Genomic DNA, 20,559 nt, shown 5'->3' with positions numbered 1-20,559 from the left:
CTGCAGGACATAGATGAACATGGGCTATGTAGGCTCTGGAAACATTAGGTTGCTTGGGATTTAAGTACTGAAAAGGGAGTGGGGCCAGTGACGACTTGGGTCAGCTGACACCTTCCCCCTTTTTACTGCTGTAAGGACATGATGCCTTTGGGAGATATTTGAAGGTAATGATGTTGCAGCCACTTGATCCTCATTTGGCTCCCTGCTATTCATAATGCACAGGTCTCGCAGCATTTCCACAAGGACAACAAACTTTGCTGTGCTAGTCCTGGGTCGAGGGCTCCGTGCCAAAAATACCCTGCCCCTCCCCCCTTCAATCTGAGGCTGACAGCTCAACTTAAACAAAAACCTCAGCCTGCTAATATCTACTAATCAAAGATGTATTTGTTTATTTTAAGAGTCTCACTTTTTCTCTTATATAGGAGGAATAAAAGAGGCCCACAACTACAAACATGTGCACTATATTTTGAATAGCTAATACAGATTCAAAACCAAGGTGAGGTGAACTTTCACAACACTTTCAACTAAGCTTTCACAGCATTTAGCTCCATTTTAGAGAGCACTAAGTGACTGCTTCCCCACACCACACCTACCGTTAGTGGGTATTCTATTACTGGATGCTTTTAGAACCATAAAACCTGGAGTGTAGCCATCTATCTACATACCCAAACATACTTAAACAGCAATGCAGGTCAGGAGGACCATCCCGCATGCACCTTGCACACGTTTTCCACTCCTATCCACTTTATGCAATGTTTATTAATATATGAATATGGGTTTTTTTCTGCCCAAGTATGGTGACACACTGAGAAGTTACTGCTATTTTCACAGATCATGGCTTCTTCTGTGGGCTGGACCATACGACACACATCTCTAGAGTTAGGAGGCAAAAGAGCATATATTCTATCTTTAAAAACCAAACTAGAACTATACAATGCCAGAAACACACACAGCCTCCTGATAAAAATCAGTGATTTACAACAAACGTTACCATATTGCAGCAGAAAAGACAGGACCAGAGCCTCAACTGGTGTAAAGTGGCATAAAATCACTGACTGCAATGGAGCTACACCAATTCTCACCAACTGAGAATCTGACCACTTATATTAGCAAAGGACACAGAGAAGCAGAATTATGACAAGCAACCACTGGAAGAGATGTCCAAGGTCTCGAGCATGGGCTTATGAAACACCTACTCTGTATATGTTCAAGGCTTAACATGATACCAAACAAGTAAACGAACGCTGTTTAACAGTCACCTTTGGAATTCTAGGTATTCCTGTGCAGAAGTCACAGTTTATTTGCCTGTATTATTCACTGTTTACAAGGCTGATCTATTTAATGAAAGCATCTCGGGATTTTTTCCTAACAGTATTACGTATTTTTCTGTTTTCTTGACTTTCTAGGTACAGATTAGATACAGTCAGGCACTTGTTTCCTTCATCTTTAATCCACAGACCTGGCCTATCAAGGGTATACAGATCCCAGTGCAAAAGACTCTACATTAATTTATTTATCCTGATTGTATTGCATGCAATGAGTATCCTGCTCTCCTTAACACTCAGGGCTGTTCCTCTAGCTGGGGATCAGGAACCAAAGGAATATGTCTGTGATGCCGCCTGTGCTGGCTGCATGGAGGGGAGGTAGCATAGGAGCAGTTTTAGCACAAATATCACCTGAAGATGCCCTAGTTTAAAGATTGTTTTGTGCTGTCAGAGTGGTGCAAGCCAGTCACAGTACACTGGAGACTCAAGAGGCCAGTATCCACTGTGATAAGGCAGGAATTCCACTTTATTTTCTAAATAAATGACATTTGTTTCCTAGGTTGGCACACTGTCCTTTAGTGAACAAGTCATGTGTTGACAGCATGGCGGGGGTGGAGAAGGCTGCCCTACAGTGTCTGAAACTGGCAAAAGCAGGGGCCTGGACATCAGAAATAATCACTGTTTTCTTTCTGCCTAAATGCAGGTCCAATTTGCATACTTTCAACCAAGCTAATAAACCTGGAACGATGTGTACTGTGTTCCTGTGTATAAGTCATTACAAGAAATATACAGTTTTGCCCTGATGCTCCGTTTCCCCCCTGGCAATCCAGCCACACTTCCTGTATGCAACGTCTGCAGATGACTTGGGATGCTGGCCAGCAATCGTCTCTTGCTGAAAAGTGCCGTGTTCCAGCTGAATCCCAAAGGACATGGAAATGTTTCCAAAGGTTGCATCACGCTGCAATTACAGCTAACGTTATATTCCACAGGCAATGGGGATTCACCAATTTGTAACATATCTCTCAGTTGCTTTAGGTAAAGCCCATGGAAGTCAATGAAAAAACTCTTATTGACTTAAATGGTCTTTGGATCAGATCCTAATTGCATTGTCTAGCGGTAGTGCCTCCCCTCACCCCCTGCTTGTGCCAAACATGTAATACTATAGTGATAAAATTCAAGTGCTGTCATCTCTGTGGACATACATTGGTGCACTGCTGTCCTTATTCCTCTTCTAATGGGGTTCAATATACAGCTGGGTAATGATACCCCAGCCCTTCTATCTTCTAACCGTATTTAGAGATGGCAATATGACGACGCTTATCGATATATTATTTAATTGCTATAATTCTAAGGACAAGTACTTCATTATTCTTTGCTTATTAAACTTATTAGATGATTGGGTTAATTTTAGCAGGGCCGCCCAGAGGATTCCGGGGGCCCGGGGTCTTCGGCGGCGGGGAGCCTTTCCGTTCCGGGACCCGCCGCCGAAGTGCCCCGAAGACCCGTGGCGGGCCCCCCCCGGAACGGAAGGGCCCCCCACCGCCAAATTACCGCCGAAGACCGGGCTGCACTTCGGCGGCGGGTCCCGCTCCGTCTTCGGCGGTAAATCGCCAGCGGGGGGGTCCTTCCGCCCCGGAGCGGAAGGACCCCGCCGGCGAAGACTGGGAGCAGAAGAAGCTCCTGCGCCCGGCCCCGCAAGAGTTTTCCGGCCCCCCCGGAGCGAGTGAGGGACCCCGCTCCAGGGGCCCCAAAAAACTCTGGTGGGGGCCCCTGTGGGGCTCGGGGCAAATTGCCCCTCTTGCCCCCCCCTCTGGGCGGCCCTGACTTTTAGAAGTGTTTTCATGTAGTTAATCGACCTGGACTTCAAATGTATACTAATTATAAATACTCTAGAAGAGGGCCTCATCCTCCCTGATTGAACTAACCTCGTTATCTCTAGCCTACTTCTTGCTTGCATATATATACCTGCCCCTGGAAATTTCCACTACATGCATCCGACGAAGTGGGTATTCACCCACGAAAGCTCATGCTCCAAAACGTCTGTTAGTCTATAAGGTGCCACAGGACTCTCTGCTGCTTTTACAGATCCAGACTAACACGGCTACCCCTCTGATACTATAAATTCTCTATGCTTCACACATATTTGCCCCTTTAAAATCAATAATAATTGTACAGTAAAAGCTTTGTTGTCTGGCATGTTGGGAGAATGGGGGTGCCAGTCAGTGAAAAATTCCAGGTAACTAAGCGTTATGCTTACCAATGGAATACTAATTTTTCAAAGAGTTAAAATTCAATAAAATGAATACATAGTATACAGATACTCACCAATCCAGTAGCAGTACTGCATTGCCCAGTGGTTGGTTTCTTGAAGCACTTAGATGTATACAGGTAAAGTGTTCTATACAGTAGGTTATCTTATGACACTACATATCACTATGGGTGGTGCATGCCATACGCTCAGATCACTAAAAATACACAACACTAAAACTATACTGAACACAATTTAAATTTTTTTTGATGATTCAGAAGGCACTTCGGGATCTTGCAGTGCTCAGGGTAGTCATTATCAACATCAGTTATCACTGTAGATGTAGACTATGTAGGAGATTGCACTGAATCTGTCTGTAATGACCCTATGACACAGCCTGGAAGCCGGTTTTTTGAAAAAATCCATGATACCAGCTTGCTTACTTGTCTTCTGCCTCTTTTGCATAAAAGTAGAGTGCAGAATGTGCAATTGCATAACGTGCTGGGCAATATACTAGTCCTGGTTACTAGACTGAAGATTTGTATTGGGAGATATCAGAAATGCTGCTTAATAGAGCTTTCTGGTTGATAAAGTGCCAGATAACACAGCTTTTACTGTATATAATTTGAAGCATATCACCGAATACAGTACCAAGATACAGTGTGTACAGCAAAATGATGGTAACACTGCTACCCAGCAAGCACTTGGCTCAGTCCTCAAAGTGGATCAGACCATCGTATGGTACCGCCAGGGCTTCAGTCCTCTTCCCACTGCTGCTCTGTCTCACTTCGAAGGGGACCTAGCAGATCTGGCAGCCTCTCTGCTGCGTCCAGCATGCAGCTCTCTGTGCTGTGGGGTTTTCCCAGGCAGTTGTGCCCTTCACACTGCTGGGGATGTTTTGGCATGCTGGCAAATACTTAAAAAAGCAGCAGCTCAGCACTACTTCTGCCTCCACCAAAAGGAAGATAGTCTATATGTCTCTCATTGAAACGCCCTGCGAGGCTATGCTAGCATACACTGCCCTTCTAGCTATTTCATTATTACTGATATTAATCCATATTACTATCTCAAATACCTCAAAACCGGTACAGAGCAGACGGTGGCAGCAGAAGCTTACCAACAGTACAATGCCAGTCTGCTTCCATCATACTTCAAGAGACCACTTTGTATGTCACTCTGTTGTACCTTACCTGACGGAATAGCAGCTCCTGTTCGGCTTGTCGCTGCCCTGGCTCTAGTTCCGGTGGTGGCTCTGTTTCCTCTTCATCACTCTCAATGGGTTCTTGTTTCACCTGCACCATATTGGCCAACCCTTGCACCTCCTTTTGGCTTGAGACTCGGTCACTGTATGGCTCCTCCAGAAGTGCTTGGTGTTCTCGTAACTCCTCTTCTGTCTCCTCAGGGTGGCTTTCATGCTGGCGGGCTGGCTCATTCGGTTTTGGTATCATCTGAAAACATCCCAGAGGTTAACTGATAAATAAAGTGTAACACATCAGAGTTAAAGCTGACTGTGTTCTCAACTAAAGAATCAACTTAATGAAAGCAAAATAAAAAGTGACTTAGTATTTCTTACAAACTAGCTCCAAAACAAAAGGATAATTATAGTAAAGAGAAAGAGACTGGGTTAGCCTATTAATCTCTTACCAGGGAAACATGCCCTAAGCAACAATGATCCTCTTATTTTTTTTCTTTGATTTTTCTCTCATGAAACTGGAATCCCCTAAAGCCTGTATGCTTTGCAGGGCTGCTCCACTTCATTCAGCGTCCGCAAGGAAACAACCATTTGGCAGTAAAAACCCAGAAGCAAACGAGTGACAGATTTGTTCTTGTCTGGGTTTCCTGTTTGCCAAGCCTCTTTCTGACATACCCATAAATCGCATCTTACAAAATCAGATGCCTTCCTCCTGGTTCCCAGTGAAGCTGAAGTCAAGTATTTTAGTTGCTATGGGAGAGAAAAGTTGCGCTTGGTGATTTGTACCACAAATACAAAAATAAACACCAAGATTCGTGCTGCCCTGCACTTAGTCAAGTGCTGCTAGCAAGCTTGTTTCCTCCAGCGGTCACATTCACTTTGCAACCTCAGATCCCAAGTGTTTGGGAGTCCATGTGACTGTGACCCTAAGAGCCCCTCCATACCAACTGGCAAAGGGTTTCCTGTTCTGTCAGCAACTCCTACCACTCCTGACAAACTCACTACACCCAACACACTGCTGTCACAGAATCTATCCATAAAGTATATCATCTGAGGTATCAAATGGAAGCTGGTGACACACGGGTCACTAATATCACTGTGACTTTATGTACTAACACTACATGAGGAATTATATATACATATTAATATTAGGCTTTAAAGCCTGTAACCAAACAAAGGGAGAAACGGGTTTCTTCCAGTCCAGAGGTAAAGTAGTGATCTCTCTGTGGTAGGCAGATTAAACATTGTGAGCCAAAAACAATGGGAGCTATATTGGCATGCAAAGTCAATAGGGAAAACAAGTTGATGGGAGTGGGGGAGAAATGTGAGCACAATATGGCGGCAGTACACCGGGGGACAACCAACAGGAATGCATTTCAAAGGTCTACTGGACTATAATAAGGGGTGCAAGGAGAAAACCATTTCACTGAGGATGCTATTGGCAGAGAGCGGTGATTCATGAAGGAATGGATCCTGGATTGACTGAAAACCAACAAGCTCTGCAGAAAGACTTCAAGGGTGAGAAACTGCTTTAGACAAGAGTTGTAGCCTATTAAGTCAAGTCTTAGTGCTGGTCTACACTGGAAACTTACACTGACAGAGCTACTTCTCTCAGGAATGTAAAAAATCCACACCTCTAGAAGTGTAGTTAAGCCAACCTAAGGCAATGTCTACACTACAGCCTATGTTGGCAAAACGTATGTCATCCAGTGGCGTGAATATTCCACCCCCCTGAGCAACATGAGTTACACCGTCATAAGCATTCATGTGCACAGAGCTATGTCAGCAGGAGAGCTCCTCCCCTTGAGGTGATGGGGGGTGGGGTATTATCCCTATTATGCAGATGGGAACTGGGGTGGTCCTGGGTGCAGGAGGTGATGCTCAGTGAGATGGGGGTTCCGAGTGTGTGTGGGGGGGTAGGCTCAGCAGGAGAGGCCCAGATGCAAAGGGGTTGGATAAACAGGGGGAGCAGCTCCCCGTACAGTGACCCCTCCCCACACCTGGAACCTCCCAACCAAACACCCCGCATCAGGAGCCCCCTGCACCCAGAACCCCTCCACTAAACCCCTCCTCTGAACCTTCACCCACCAAGCCTCACCCCCTGCATCGGGAGCCCCCCACACCCAGACCCTCACTGAGCCCCAACCAGCTGCACCCTGACCCACCAAGTCCCACTCCCCCAGCCCCCATGCCCCCCCACCGAGTCCCTGTGCATCCAGATTCCCCCCTCCCCATACCCAGACTCCCCACCAAGCTGCCCGCACCCAGGTTGTGCCACAATGAACCCTGGTAATTGAGGGAATTCTGCACCAAAAAATTAAAAAATTTTAAATGTTGCATATTTTATTTGTTCAAAATAGCACACTAACACCATAAAAATATAATCATACCATTTTCAATTATTTTGGTAATTTATTTCAAAATACTTGTCAGCAAATAATTGAAAATGATGTGATTATATTGTCTTATTTTGACAAATAAAATATGCAGAATTTTTAAATACTGTGCGCAGAATTTTTAATTTTTTTGGGCACAGAACTCTTTCAGGAGTAGCATATGCACAAGGTGGGTGAATTAAAATTCCACAGTGAACTTTATTTCTGGCATTTCCTACCTTCTGAGTGCTTGACTTTGCAACCTTAATTTTTTTTAATGTATATTTTTGTGCGTAATTTCCTAAGTTTAAAAAAACCCTGAAAAAACAAATTCCATCATGGGGCATCATACTGACACCCTCAGGTGTCACCAGCAGGGTTGGAACCTTTAGATCCACCACAAAGACCTCTGCCACTTGAGCTAACGGGGTAACTGATAGCAGCAATAGGCTCTCATCCAATATGTGGATCAGCACTAGCAGGGGATCAGACAGGCAGTTTGCCAGTGGGCTTCAGATATTTGCTGATGGTGAAGTAATAATAAAATTAAGGAATCCTGGATTCCATTCTAGGCTCTAGAAGGGAGTGAGCTCTAGTGGGTACAGACTCTTCTGCCCATCTCCCTCCCAACCAGCCCTTATCCCAATTCTGTCTCTTTCCCACCCCTGGCTCCTTCTCCCAGTCCCATTTTCCTTGCCCACCCAGACCAAGTTTCCACTCTACTTCTCACTCTGCTTCTCAACCCAGTTCCAGTCTTCATGCCTGGCCAGTCCTAGATCCTTGCTCTGGGCTTCTTGTCTGAACTCTCTCCCACACTCATCCCATCCCTGCTCCATGCACCAAGCCTACCCGGTCCTTATCCCAGTCAACCCCTTCCCTGGCTCCTTCTCCTAGTCTCTTTGATGAGCACATCCCAGTTCTCCCCCACACCACAAGCTCCTTGTCAGATATGTTTGCCTTCCCCTGCACACTGGTTTCTAGTCCTAGTCTCTTTTCGTCTAGCCAGTCATAGTCTCCTCACAGCTCCTCATTTGAGCTCAGTGTTTTCCTGTCCCAACAGGCTCCTAGTCCATCCTCTGCCCTTCTGTGTCTCACCAGCTGTTCCCAGATTTCTCGCCCAGTCAGTCTCCGACTCCTTATCCAGCAAGTCTACTTTCTCCCCGACACCCCTCCAGTCCCAGTCTCACCAGACTTCTTGCCTCAAGCTATTCTTTTCCCTTCCCCCAGCCCAGCTTTTGTCTCCTCTGCATTTCAATCATACCGCTTCCTGCTCCTCTCTGCTTGGGCACTCCAGGGGTTCACTGAGATCACAGCAGAGACAGGCTCACTGCTCTTAGTTCCAGCGCTCAGCACTACCCTGGTTCTGAGCATTACAGGGAGAGCATGGTTTTGCCCCTGTACCCCTAGAATGGAGCATTCACAGTCATTCTGTGGGGCAGACACAAGCATTGCTTCACCATATGTAGGAGCTGTGAGGAGATGGTGCATGCTCAGCTGCTCTGTGGGAATGGCACATGTTCAGTCAGTGCTAGGAGCTGTAAGGGATGGCATGTCTTCAGTTGGGATGGCACCTGCATAGTCCGGTCATCACTAGGAGCTGTGAGAATTCACTCCGTGAGAACTGAATCTTTGGAGATTCGAGCACCTAAACTCTAAGAAGTCTCCACTGAGCCTGGGCAAACTGCAATTTTCAAAATTTGAACTTGGTCAAATGTGGGTGGATTTTCATGGGGATGGCAAAAGGCACATCCGTGACAAAGAAGCCACTTTGCATTCAAATTTCAAGGCTCTGCTCCAAAGGATGGGAGGGGACTAGAAATTTTAAAAGAAAATGTTGCCAGAATTTTTTTTTATCATTGGCAACACATGTCTTTTCCCCCAGCCTTGTTCTCAGAAAAGTTTGAACTATTTTGGCAGAAATTTTCCAAAAAATTCAGCCTGAGGCAGACATCTGACATGGAAAATTTAAAAGCAAATGGTAAAAGTTTGGCAAAACCACAAGCAACTGAAAACAGAGTGCCATGAGCCCTGCCTATGATTAAAAGACAATAATCCATTACGTGATTTTTAGTTATGCTGCTACGCTACATAGAAGAGCCCTAACATATCTGAGCGTTCTGAGAATAATTTTTCCATGTCCGCATTTGGATGTTATCCACACACAGTATATGTTAAAGCATTTTAACTCATTACTTTAACAAGTAAAACAAATGGAAATTGTCCTCATTCAGCTAGTTCAGCTCCCCCCACCTTTTTCCATGGACATGACACATCACAATTTTAACTAGGTCTGAGTTCAGGCTACTGAAAGAGGCATCAGTCTGCACAATATCACACACACACTTCAAACTCCTGGGAGGTCTAAATGAAAGCCTCAATGAGTTCAGTAGGTACGTCACAGTGAAGTCTTTGGACACTTACAAGTGTTGGCAAGGGAAGTCTTAAAAAACTAAACAAACAAGCCACTGAAGTGCAATTTACTTACTAACAAAGAAACTGAACCTACTGCCTGCTTCCAGCAATCCCGATTTTGAACTCCACTACACAAAGCATGTTTAGAGTGAGGTAAGAGAAATCTCCATAGCAACAGCAGCTCCACACCACATCAGTATGCTAGACTGAATGAAGTCCAGGGCTGGCACATGCATAGCGTAGTGGCAAATATCCAGAAGTACAAGATTGACGTCAGTAGCTTGTGTAATCAGCCCGACTTAGCTTTATTCTATAAACAAAGTGTTTGGGGGGTTTTCTTCCTTCAAATTGTGACTCTCTCTTTTAATGGAAAAATTTTATATGGGCCACCACTCAAGCAGGCTAATCCAGCTTCTAGTAGTTATATTTTCTCATATAACTGGAACAGTGAAAATATTTGGAGAAATGTCCACCCGAAATGGAACCACAGCACTCTGAAAAGCAAACTGGAAGTCTTCTTTCAGAATCTGTCAGTGTGTGGGGATTTTTTAAAAACCACAACTGGGGGTCCTTGAGATTATTATTATTATTATTTTTAATACTAGTACAAGTATGCTGGTTAGAACAGAGCTAAAAATAATTATAAACACTTATGATCTATCCCCCACTCAGAGCAGATTTCTTTTTATTGTAATGACTAGCAGCTGACTTTACCTTCCAAGAAGTGGGGCAGATTAGCAGCTGGGGTAAATTGCCATAGTTCCAGTTACACCAGCTGAGATCTTCCCCCATGTGTTTAAAGGACAAGTTTTAAATTCAGATTCTATCCTCACTTATGTGAACCATTTTGTCTTTGAAGAAACATACCTGCACAACAAGCTGAAATAACCTCTTCTTTGCTACAGATAATCTATCTGTACACCATAATCTATTTGACCTGCAAAGTGAATGCAATATTTGTGTACTGATGAACAGCTTTGTGCAACACACGTATACTTATCTGCTGTTCATGGAAAGTGCGATAATACTTAAACACAGATAGCACTTTCCATCTTCAAAGCACTTTATAACTATTAACTAATGAATACTCACAAAACCTCTTCGGGCTAGGAGAAGTCCCCATTTTCAGATGTGGAAATGGAGGCAGAGAAGATAAATGATATGTCCAACACCATAGGTGGGGGGTGGGGGTGTCGGCATTGGAGCTGGGAATGGAAGTCAGGAATTCCTGGCTCCCATTCAAGTGCTCTGTCCCATTACTCTCTCTCAGAAGATTATCCTGGTGAGCAAACTTTAAATAAATCTGAAGGTCCTCTGGAGTAGAAACACCCCTTCCCCAATTAATTTTTAGTTTATCATCAATGGAATCTTTTACTTTACTTGTATTTTATTACACCGCTTTACACTACACTCTTTCTCCTCCTTCTTCAAGCAAAATATATGTACAATATATCCATTTTCCCCTATATTCCTTGAGAGCATTCTACGCTCTCCTCTCTAAAACTGGATAAGATGCTGATGTGGATGAACGGCACCATAAAGAGTTTTGAAAATATGATTGAAAAACCAGTAGCTTAAATTGTACTTCCTTTCCCAGCATCTGCATCAGAGGTATAATTTCTTACCTAGATGATGATATGAATAAACCGCTGTATGTAGCCTAATATCTTTCACAAAATTATAAAAAAAGAGATCTAAGGATGAAGAGCAATTGATTATATTGTTAGAGGCCATACATATTACAGTGAGAGAAACCATTAAATAGGAACTTTAGCTAAAGGCTGCATTAAAATTGCATGAGCAAGACAACATTTACAATCAGTGTGCCTACCTTGCTAATGTGAAGTTGCTGTTGTTGGAATTGCTGTTTGTGTTTCTCCAGGAACTGTTGATGCTGTTGCTGGATCACTAACTGCTGGAGGGCCTGGGCATTCTGGGGAAGGGGAGCAGACTGCGTGCGCCCCAAGGGGCGGTGTTGCCGGAGTTTGTGTATTGAGGGGGAGACCCGATCTGCACCAACCAGAGACTGTGCATGGAGGGGCAGTGGCCCCAAGCCTGAAAGATACCAGTCTGAAGATAATATGGAGGAAAAAACAGCAGAGAAGAAAGAAAAAAAGGAAGAAAGGAAGGGAGAAAATGGCTATTGAGTACTCTGATGGTGACAATAATATACATATTGTTAAAACGAACCACCATGTCATTTGCAGCTGAAGTATCATCCCTTAAAAAGTAAACAAGAACAGAAAGTAAGCAGTTACCATTAGAAAAAAGAATGTTTGAAACACTCCTGTGATATATGTATATATTTTAGGGCTTCCAGGGAATTAATACCAGGTCTGGGAATTAATGGTGAGATATGAAGCCTTTTATCTCTAGATCACTGTTTGAGTTAAGACCATGTTGCTGGAATCTACAAGGAGTTAAAATCTGATAGCTGAACTATGTGAAAATGACAGAGTATTAAGCCTAGTTCCAAGTAAAAAAGTGTCATCACAATACATCACAACTGGTATCCATTCACTCTTTTGGGCACTCTCAGTAGAAACGCTAGGGGTAGAAGAGGCATGGAGATGGAACTACCTTCTCACCCCAGATCAGTGTTGCACACACTGGGGAAGCTTGCATTGCCACTGCTGTCCTGTACCTACTCTATAGAATAAACTGGAGCTGACAACTTCCCTGTGGTAAACCCAGCACTTTCCATGAGCATTAAGTACAGTGGTTGCCCTGTCAATCTAGCCAATTTTGCCTCTGATAAATAAATATGGTCACCTCAGTATTTTGTATACTTGGAACATGGAATGGAGTGAATATTGAGTTAATGTTATATAGTTAACTAAGGCAAAAATGTTAAGATTGACCACTGTATATTTTGGAGGTGGGGAAGATGTTTAAAATACATATTTATAGTTTTTAGTTTAAACTAATATTTAGCAGTAATAGTGCTGATGAAATTAATGCCAGGACTTCCTGGTAAATATTATTTAAGGTTATATAAAAATCTTGGAATTCATTGGCATTTTGGACAGCTTCATGCTATTCTGTATTACTTATGGACTTACAGTTGCTAAATCATTCCCCTGAAGCATTTCAAGAATATCAGAACTATAAATACCTAGTACCATTACTGCAGTTAGGACAAAAAAAGTGAATTACTATGGGGCACGCTGGCGTGGTTAAACATGTAAAGGGATTTCCATTGTCATCCTATGTATTCACACACACCTTCATGAAATAGTCACCTTTTTGTGTGGAAACGTTCAGACTTGGTTTTGCCCAACAGGGAATGTTTTTGGAAGATATTAACAAAATTCTTTCAGTTATTTTCTTATGAGAAGGGGAAAATATACACACATTTATACTGTAAAATATCTAACAACACTTGTTAAAAAAACTACATCAAAACCAGCCTAAGTATAAAACTTGAAATAAACATAGTCTGAACAGAGGACCAATGCCTTTGTTTTATTTTAAATGCTGCTGCTTTTGATGCAACACCAATACAACTATTTGAAAACTGAATACTGAGCATGGACAGTAGAAAAATGTAGACACAGCTCCTAGGGGCACAAAGAATGCCCTTAACACAGTACACCATCACAGTGCCTGGACACCATCAGCCCATCCTTCACTCTTTCCCCTTGCTTACTGCTTGCTCTGGCCTCTTCTCCACTCCTCTCCCTCACAGATCTTTCACTCCCAGAGGGCCTCACTCAGCAGAGGGCCTCACTGGAGAACACTCTACTGCTAACTCCCTTTGTCTTTTAAATCAGTGGTTTCAACTAGCGGTCCCCCCTCTACGATTTTCAGGAGGATGCAAACCTCCATGCGAAAGTTTTTCGGGGTCTGCAAATGGCAAAAGGTTGAAAATCACTGTTTTAAATCAAGGACGATCCAGGCTTAAGCAGTCATGCCGATGAGAGCTGCAGCAATATGGCATGGAGACAGAGGAGCTCAAGTTGGGTAAGTCGCAGGCTATGTAGGACTTAAGGAAAACACTACACTGTAAATCCCACCCGAAATCTAACAGGCACTGGTGTCCTGCACTGCCAGTGACCAACACAAGAGCAGGCTGCTGCCTCTGGCACCAACTGATGCTTCTGTGTCCACTTGCCTGTGCAGAGAGGAGAACGTGATCCCTCTAATGACTCAGAGGGATTCTGCTCCTTCTGCTATCTGGAAGGGATTGCAGGGAGCATAGTCTTAGAGTCACGTGCAGACACAGCAGGCCTGGCAGCCAGTCTGAAAGGAGCTTTGGAAGCTTTTGCAAACTCAGTTTTGGCTTGCTGGGTATTGAGGTGCTGCTCCTGAACAATGGCTGAGAAGGAATGCTGTGATCTTTGGTGATCTCTTTGTTGCGGTGGAGGGGAGAGGAAGGGTGTGGCTGGGGGAAGGAGGGAGATCTAGCAGCTTCAAAGAAAACCCTGTCCACCACATTGGAGACTTTCCCCCAGTTCCAAAGGGGAACCATTTATTTTGCTATGCTCTGGTAGAGCACAGGACAGACTTTTCTTCTGGCCGAGAAGATGTGTCATTTCTGAATAGTGGTCAGGTCACCAGTAGGAAGAGTCATAGCAGCACTTCAGAAAAACTGAACAAAACTAAAATCCAGCAAAAATTGGAGGCAATTGATTAAAAATGCCTTGAGTCCAAACTGCAGCAAAGTTAAGGAACTCTGGAGGGAGAAATGAGAGGGTTCCCTGTCCTCCTGCTCTGTAGCAGATGGGTCCCATCTCCTGCAGAATTCTGGGAACTGAACAGATTGGACATCTGGTCACTGGAAACAGCTCAGCCTGCCCCAAGAGCAGCAAGGTCTATTGAAGGCCCATTGTTACAATTGACACACCTGCCTGAGAAAAAGAATTGCCCAGTAATCAGAACCAAAACCTCCCGCTGAGCTGCTCAAGACAGAGAAGGGGCTGGGGAAAGGAGAAAATAGCATTAACGCCAAAATAGGAAATCACCTGTTTGTTCTACACGGGTAGAATAGCAAGGACGTACCAATATAGCAACAGTACATTCTAATTTAGAATTCTGTGTTCAGATGTTGATAATCATAAAAAAGTACATTAAGCTTCATAAAACGTATATATACTGCTAAATCTCATTAAACTGATTCCCTCCGAAGCACTAGGCACATCCCTCTCTCTGCCTCAGCTTCCCCCCACACACTATTCTGACACACTGGGAGTTATGGGGATTAGAATGTAGAACACTGTCTATAAGGGGCCAGATCCTGAGACTTGGATGTGAGGTATTGATGATCAGCACCCTTTTCAAATTTAAGCATCATCCAAGATATAAAAAAAAAAGTTTCTCAGCAATTTAAGTACCACTGAATGCTTTCTTGCATCTTCCACCTTAGCCCGATATTGGAAAGCATAGACCAGAAACATAACTCAGAGGTGGCCACTGCTTTCTATTTACTCTTCTTAGAGCAAATATGTGTCTCCAATCAACTACCAGCAACTGGATAATTTTGAGAGTACAACACGAGGGATTATGGACAGTTTTTGAAATCTTAATAATGATAGTGAAACACCACTAATTTATTATCTTCTGAAATTTAACAGATTTAGTTACAATTGAAAGACAAAACGGTTTCTCACTTTCTCGTAACTGTTGTTCTTCGAGAGGTGTTGTTCATGTCCTCTCCAATCAGGTGTGTGCACGCACACGTGCAAGGTGGCCGGAAGATTTTTCCCCTAGCAGCATCTGTCGGGTCGGCCTGGGCACCCCTTGGAGTCGCGCTTTCATGGCGCTCAATATAGAGCCTTGCCGACCCGTCACCCCTTCAATTCCTCCTTACTGGCTACTCCGACAGAGGGGAAGGAGGAGGGTACTGGAATGGACATGAACAACACATTTCGAAGAATGACAGTTACGAGACGTGAGTAACCGATTTTTCTTCTTCAAGTGCTTGTTCATGTCCATTCCAATCAGGTTGAGATCGGAGTTGTCCACCGATTGGAGCATTGCTCGTCCAAAGGCCGCATAGTCTCTGGCCTGCTGGGGAATTGCATAGCATGTGGTGAAAGTGTGTATGGAGGACCATGTCACCGCTCTCCAGATTTCCTGGGTGGGAACCTGGGCCAGGAACACTGTAGATGAAGTCTGCGCCCTGGTGGAGTGCGCAGTGATCAGACGTGTTGGGAAACCTGCCAAGTTGTAGCACTCAGAGATACAGGACACTATTCATGAGGAGATGCGTTGGGATGAAACAGACTGACCTTTCATCCTGTCTGCCACTGCCATGAACAATTGGACCGATTTTTTGAATGGTTTCGTTCTCTCGATGTAAAAGGCCAGTGCCCTGCGGACATCCAGAGAGTGGAGTCTCTGCTCCCTGCTGCTGGAATGAGGTTTAGGGTAGAAAACAGGTAGGAAGATGTCCTGGTTGATGTGAAACTGCGACACCACCTTCGGGAGGAAAGCCGGGTGAGGCCTGAGCTGCACTTTGTCCTTACAGAACACGGTGTAAGGAGGCTCTGATGTTAAGGCCCTGAGCTCAGACACCCTCCTGGCCGAGGTTATCGCTACGAGAAACGCCACCTTGTAAGAGAGGTAGAGCAGAGAGCACGTTGCTAAAGGCTCAAAGGGGGGCCCCCATGAGCCTAGAAAGGACCAAGTTGAGGTCCCAGACAGGGACCAGCTGACAGACGTGAGGGTATAACCTGTCGAGCCCTTTAGGAATTGGCTGACCATGAGGTTAACAAATACCGAGTGGCCCTGCATGTCCGGGTGGAAGGTCGAGATGGTGGCTAAGTGCATCCTTATAAAAAGCAACAAGAGACACTCCTGCTTCAGCTGGAGGAGGTAGTCCAGAATGTGCGGCACTGAAGCTAGCATCAGGGATGAATGGCGCTGTGCCAAACAGATGAAAATCTCTTCCACTTGGCAAGGTATGTGGCTCTCGTAGAGGGTTTCCTATTGCCAAGGAGGACCTGTCTAATCTAGTCTGAACAGGAAAGCGCCAACGGATTTAACCATGGACCTTCCACGCTGTGAGATGGAGCAACTGGAGGTTCAGGTGTTGGAGACAGTGGCATGGTAATCAAGGCTCCCATGGACATGTCTAGGAGGGATGTGTACCAGTGCTGATGGGCCCAGGCCAGTGCTATCAGTATGACCCGACCTCGGTCTCTGTGGCTCTTGAGCATCATCTTGTAAACGAGCGGTATGGGTGGAAAGGTGTACAGGAGAGAAGCCCTTGGAAGCTCTGTCTCTCACGCTGGTTAGCAGCGTCCACAACAAGAGAGTCAGGGAGTGGGTGGGAGTATAATGTTCAAACCCTCTGGAGGGCAAGAAATAACGCCTCTCGTTGCGCTTGGCAGTGGGTGGCAAGGAAGCTAGGGTCTGCCACAGGGTCTTGGTCGTGTCCACAATGGTTTTAATGAGTGGTAGGGCAATATGGGAAGGTCCTGAGGGGGTGAGGATGTCCACCATGGGATCAGCCTCCTCGGCCTTAATGCCCAGACCCTGAGCAGTGCTGTCCCCGAGTGCCAGGGCTACGGCTTTACCTGCCAATGCTTCGTCAGGTGACGATGAAGAGGAAGCACTTATAAGGAGCGGATGCTACCTGCCATCCGCCCCCAGGGGGTCCTTTGACTCTCGGGGCAGTGTCGGTGCCAATGGTGCTCTCGATGGTGCCAGGGCTGCAGACGCCGAACCCAGTGTTGGTGCTGCCAACAGTACGATGGGAGGAACCGTCGATGGAGCCGGCGCCGATGAAGACAGCGAGCCCGTCGCTGTCATCGGTGCATGCACCATAGTCAACTTCGACAGTGGTGCTGGCGTGGAAGTCTGGCGCATCAGCAGTGCCAAGGTCGGTGCTGAATCCGATGCTGCTGTCAGAGGCGTTGATGTGTGGGCAGGCGCCGAGGGAAGCTACGTAGCCGATGATGGGATGAAGGTGGCTGAGGCCACAGAAGACACTGCGGAACGGTGACCTTGGGTCCCTCCCTGGCCTTGGTGAAAGGCCCGGCAGTCCAGCAGGGCCACTGTGGTGGATTCTGCCACTGCGGAGGCCACGCCTGGGGCTCCCTCCTGTCTTTCCCCGATCTCAATCTATGGCTCCTACTTCTCCTGGAGTGATAGGAGTTGGACTCTGACTCCAAGGTCTCCGAGACTGAAGACCATGGAGGTGCCGAGCCTCGGTGCCTCGAGAGTCAAGAGCTTAGAGAGCGGGTAGGCTCTCTGTCCGAGTGGGCCAGTGCTGAGGGACATGGAGAGGGGGAGCGCTTGGACATCATAGCTGGCTTCCCTCTTGACTGCTCCAGGGAGCGGGGTGGGTCCACTGGCACTGGAGGTTCTTCCCTCCTTGGGGGCGAAAACGGTGCCATAAGCTGCAGCAGGTCCCGGGCGGCTTGATAAGCCTTCGGCATCAACAGGAGCTGCTGTGTAGGGACCGGCGACTGTGGGGGCCCCAGACTCAACTGCCTTGACTGGGCAGGAGTGGACGCGGCCCCAGTAGGGGATCCAGAGCTGTGGCCTGCCTGGAGTCTCGCTTCTCTGGATTTAGCTGGAGGCGAGCAACTGTCCGGCTTCTTTTTCTTCTGAGGCACTAGTGAGTGGGATCGGTGCCTGCTCTCAACCAGGCCTCGTGAGGTGTTGTGTTGGTGCTGAGCATCATGGGACGAGTCCTTTCTCGGTGCTGAGCTTGACCACGGTGCCGAGGCACTCAGTGTTGAAGACGATGCGTTAGGAGCCGGGTCTACTGAGCCCAGGTCAGAGTTGGGGCATAGAGCTGCCTCCATGAGGATCACCTTAAGCTGCTCTTCCCTTTCTTTAAGAGTTCTAGGGCGGAACTCATGGCAGACCTTACTGTGATCCTTTTGGAGATCCTCCCCTAGGCACCGCAAACACGAGGAGTGTGGATCGCTATTTGGCTTGTACTTCACACAGGCCACACAGTTTTTAAAGCCCAGGGAGGCAGAATGGGGGGGAACCCCCAACAACTCTATACTAAGAACTCTAATACTAATAACGGATACTAAGGTAATTATATACAGGTAACTATAGAACGCGCTTGCTAAGCAAGGGCTGTAGGACCTTCCAGCCAACCATCACTGGCGGTAAGAAGGAACTGAGGGGTGGTGGGTCAGCAGGGCTCTATATTGAGCGCCATGAAGGCATGACGCTAGGGGGAGCCCAGGCAGACCCGACAGATGCTGCTGGGGAAAAATCTTCTGGCCACTGTGCACGTGTACGCGCACACGCCTGATTGGAATGGACATGAACACCTCTCAAAGAAGAAGAATTATTATTAGACCGACTGCGCTTTTCATATTACATTTTACAATGAAAACACATGCTTTTGGTTCTATAAAAAGGATAGCAGCTATGCAGTAATTGTAAATACTAAACACAGTAAATTAAAAAAAAAATTCCCTAAGAAAATACCTTCCTTTGATCAAACTGGGTAGGGTTCTACTATTAAAATACTAATAAATTTATATTTACAATGATATTTATAAACTAGTTTATCTTAATCCTGCCAAAATGATAAATGATGTTAGCCTCCTCCCACCTCTTACAGATATGTAATTTGGTCAATCACAGACCTTTTCCAATATTGTAGGTGCCCATGACATCAACAATACATGCTCCATGTCATAAACATATGATTTCAGAGATAACTGGTATTCCCTTATTCCTTTCATGAAGAAGACTGCAATAAATTGAAATGGATTGTACCATTCTCCCAGTTAGGAGCTGCATTATCTTAGCCTTTGCACACAAGCTTTGGTATGCTCACCTGTGACTAAGGGAGTTTGTGCAGTTGGTTGTTCCAGTAAAACCATGTGCTGCAGAAGAGAGTTGTGTGAAGTTCCCCCATCCCTTTCCAAAGTCGTAGAGCTCAAGTAAGGAGTGAGGTGGGTGCCAGGAAATAAGGAAAGCCGCTGTTGTAGGGTTGGAATAGTAAGTCTCTCGGCATCCTGCTGTCCTGATCCCCCCTGCAAATATACAACTGGTAAAGTATTCAGCTTATGAATGAGTCAATGCAACCACAATCCCAAAGACAACATTAAACATCACTTACACTAGCAGGTCCAGTTGCGGGCAGTCCTAACGTTATGTTGGGCAAGGAAGGAGATGTGTAGAGAGGAAGCTGTGTTACTGAGCCTTCACGATTCGCTAGTCTGTGAGCCAGGCTGGTCTGGAAATTGAATTAAGAAAACTGTGACAATCAGATAATGTAAAGAGAATAGACAGGAGCTACATGTATAGTCTGCCTAATTCATGAATCATATTGAGTATAAAGCAGAAAAAGGGAATGACAAAGAAAAATAAAAGGCAAATAACTTCACTTCTGATACCAAACGATTCTGAATGTAGGGGCTAATCTGTGCCTAGTACTCAGTCCAAGCAGATGGGATAGGCACTGGGTGGATTCACTTGTGGATGTGTAATCCTCCCACAAAGGTAGCAGAGCTGCTCTGAAAGGGCTAATCCAACTGAATGGCTACAGTAGCCTTTGACCCATTCATAGCCCTAACATGGGCAGAGAACTGGGAGATCCATGCAGCAATGGTTTCCTTCCACACCCTGGAACACCCTTCCCACCCCCACAAACTGCTCTACACGACCCTGGCGAGGCAGTGGGGATCATCTGTGCATCCCAGCCAGAATCCTGTTTCCTTTAACCCTTTGTGCAGGAAACGTCGATTCATCTATCAAGAGAGCCTCCATGGCTCATTTGTCCCTAAAGTACACAGCTAAAAAAGGTGGTTTTAACAAACAAACTTTACATTACACAGGATGGATGTTCTCGTCACCAGGCCAAAGACAGTATGAAATGCATCAGTCACTATCAAGTTGTTTAAACACAAGGTAAAGCTCCATTAAAGAGCCTGGATCTTCCTCTTAGGTGGATATTTCTTGATTTTTAGGGAAGGAAGACGAGGTTACTCACCTTGTGCAGTAACTGACGTTCTTCGAGATGAGTGTCCCTGTGGTGCTCCACTCCAGGTGTCAGTGCGCCCCTGCGCCTTTGATCGGAGATTTCTGCAGCAGTACCCGTACCGGCCACGCATGCACAGAGCCTGCCCCCCCAGCTCTAAGTAT

At 45.7% G+C, this 20,559-nt stretch overlaps 1 protein-coding gene across 1 annotated transcript in view; it reads right to left on the bottom strand.

Moving 5' to 3' along the window:
* HDAC4 (histone deacetylase 4) overlaps positions 1-20,559 on the bottom strand; it is a 449,638-nt gene that overhangs the window by 94,589 nt on the left and 334,490 nt on the right. The window contains exons 12-15 of the mRNA XM_045032382.1: positions 19,535-19,651; positions 19,250-19,448; positions 11,324-11,562; positions 4,704-4,961 (exon numbers count right to left, since the gene is read on the bottom strand). Of these exons, the coding sequence (XP_044888317.1) occupies positions 4,704-4,961; positions 11,324-11,562; positions 19,250-19,448; positions 19,535-19,651 (813 nt within the window). The remainder of the gene's footprint in view (positions 1-4,703; positions 4,962-11,323; positions 11,563-19,249; positions 19,449-19,534; positions 19,652-20,559) is intronic.

This window comes from Mauremys mutica, chromosome 10 (genome assembly GCF_020497125.1).
Source record: "Mauremys mutica isolate MM-2020 ecotype Southern chromosome 10, ASM2049712v1, whole genome shotgun sequence".
In the NCBI taxonomy this organism is placed as follows: domain Eukaryota; kingdom Metazoa; phylum Chordata; order Testudines; family Geoemydidae; genus Mauremys; species Mauremys mutica.
This window is presented reverse-complemented; position numbering and strand designations above follow the sequence as displayed.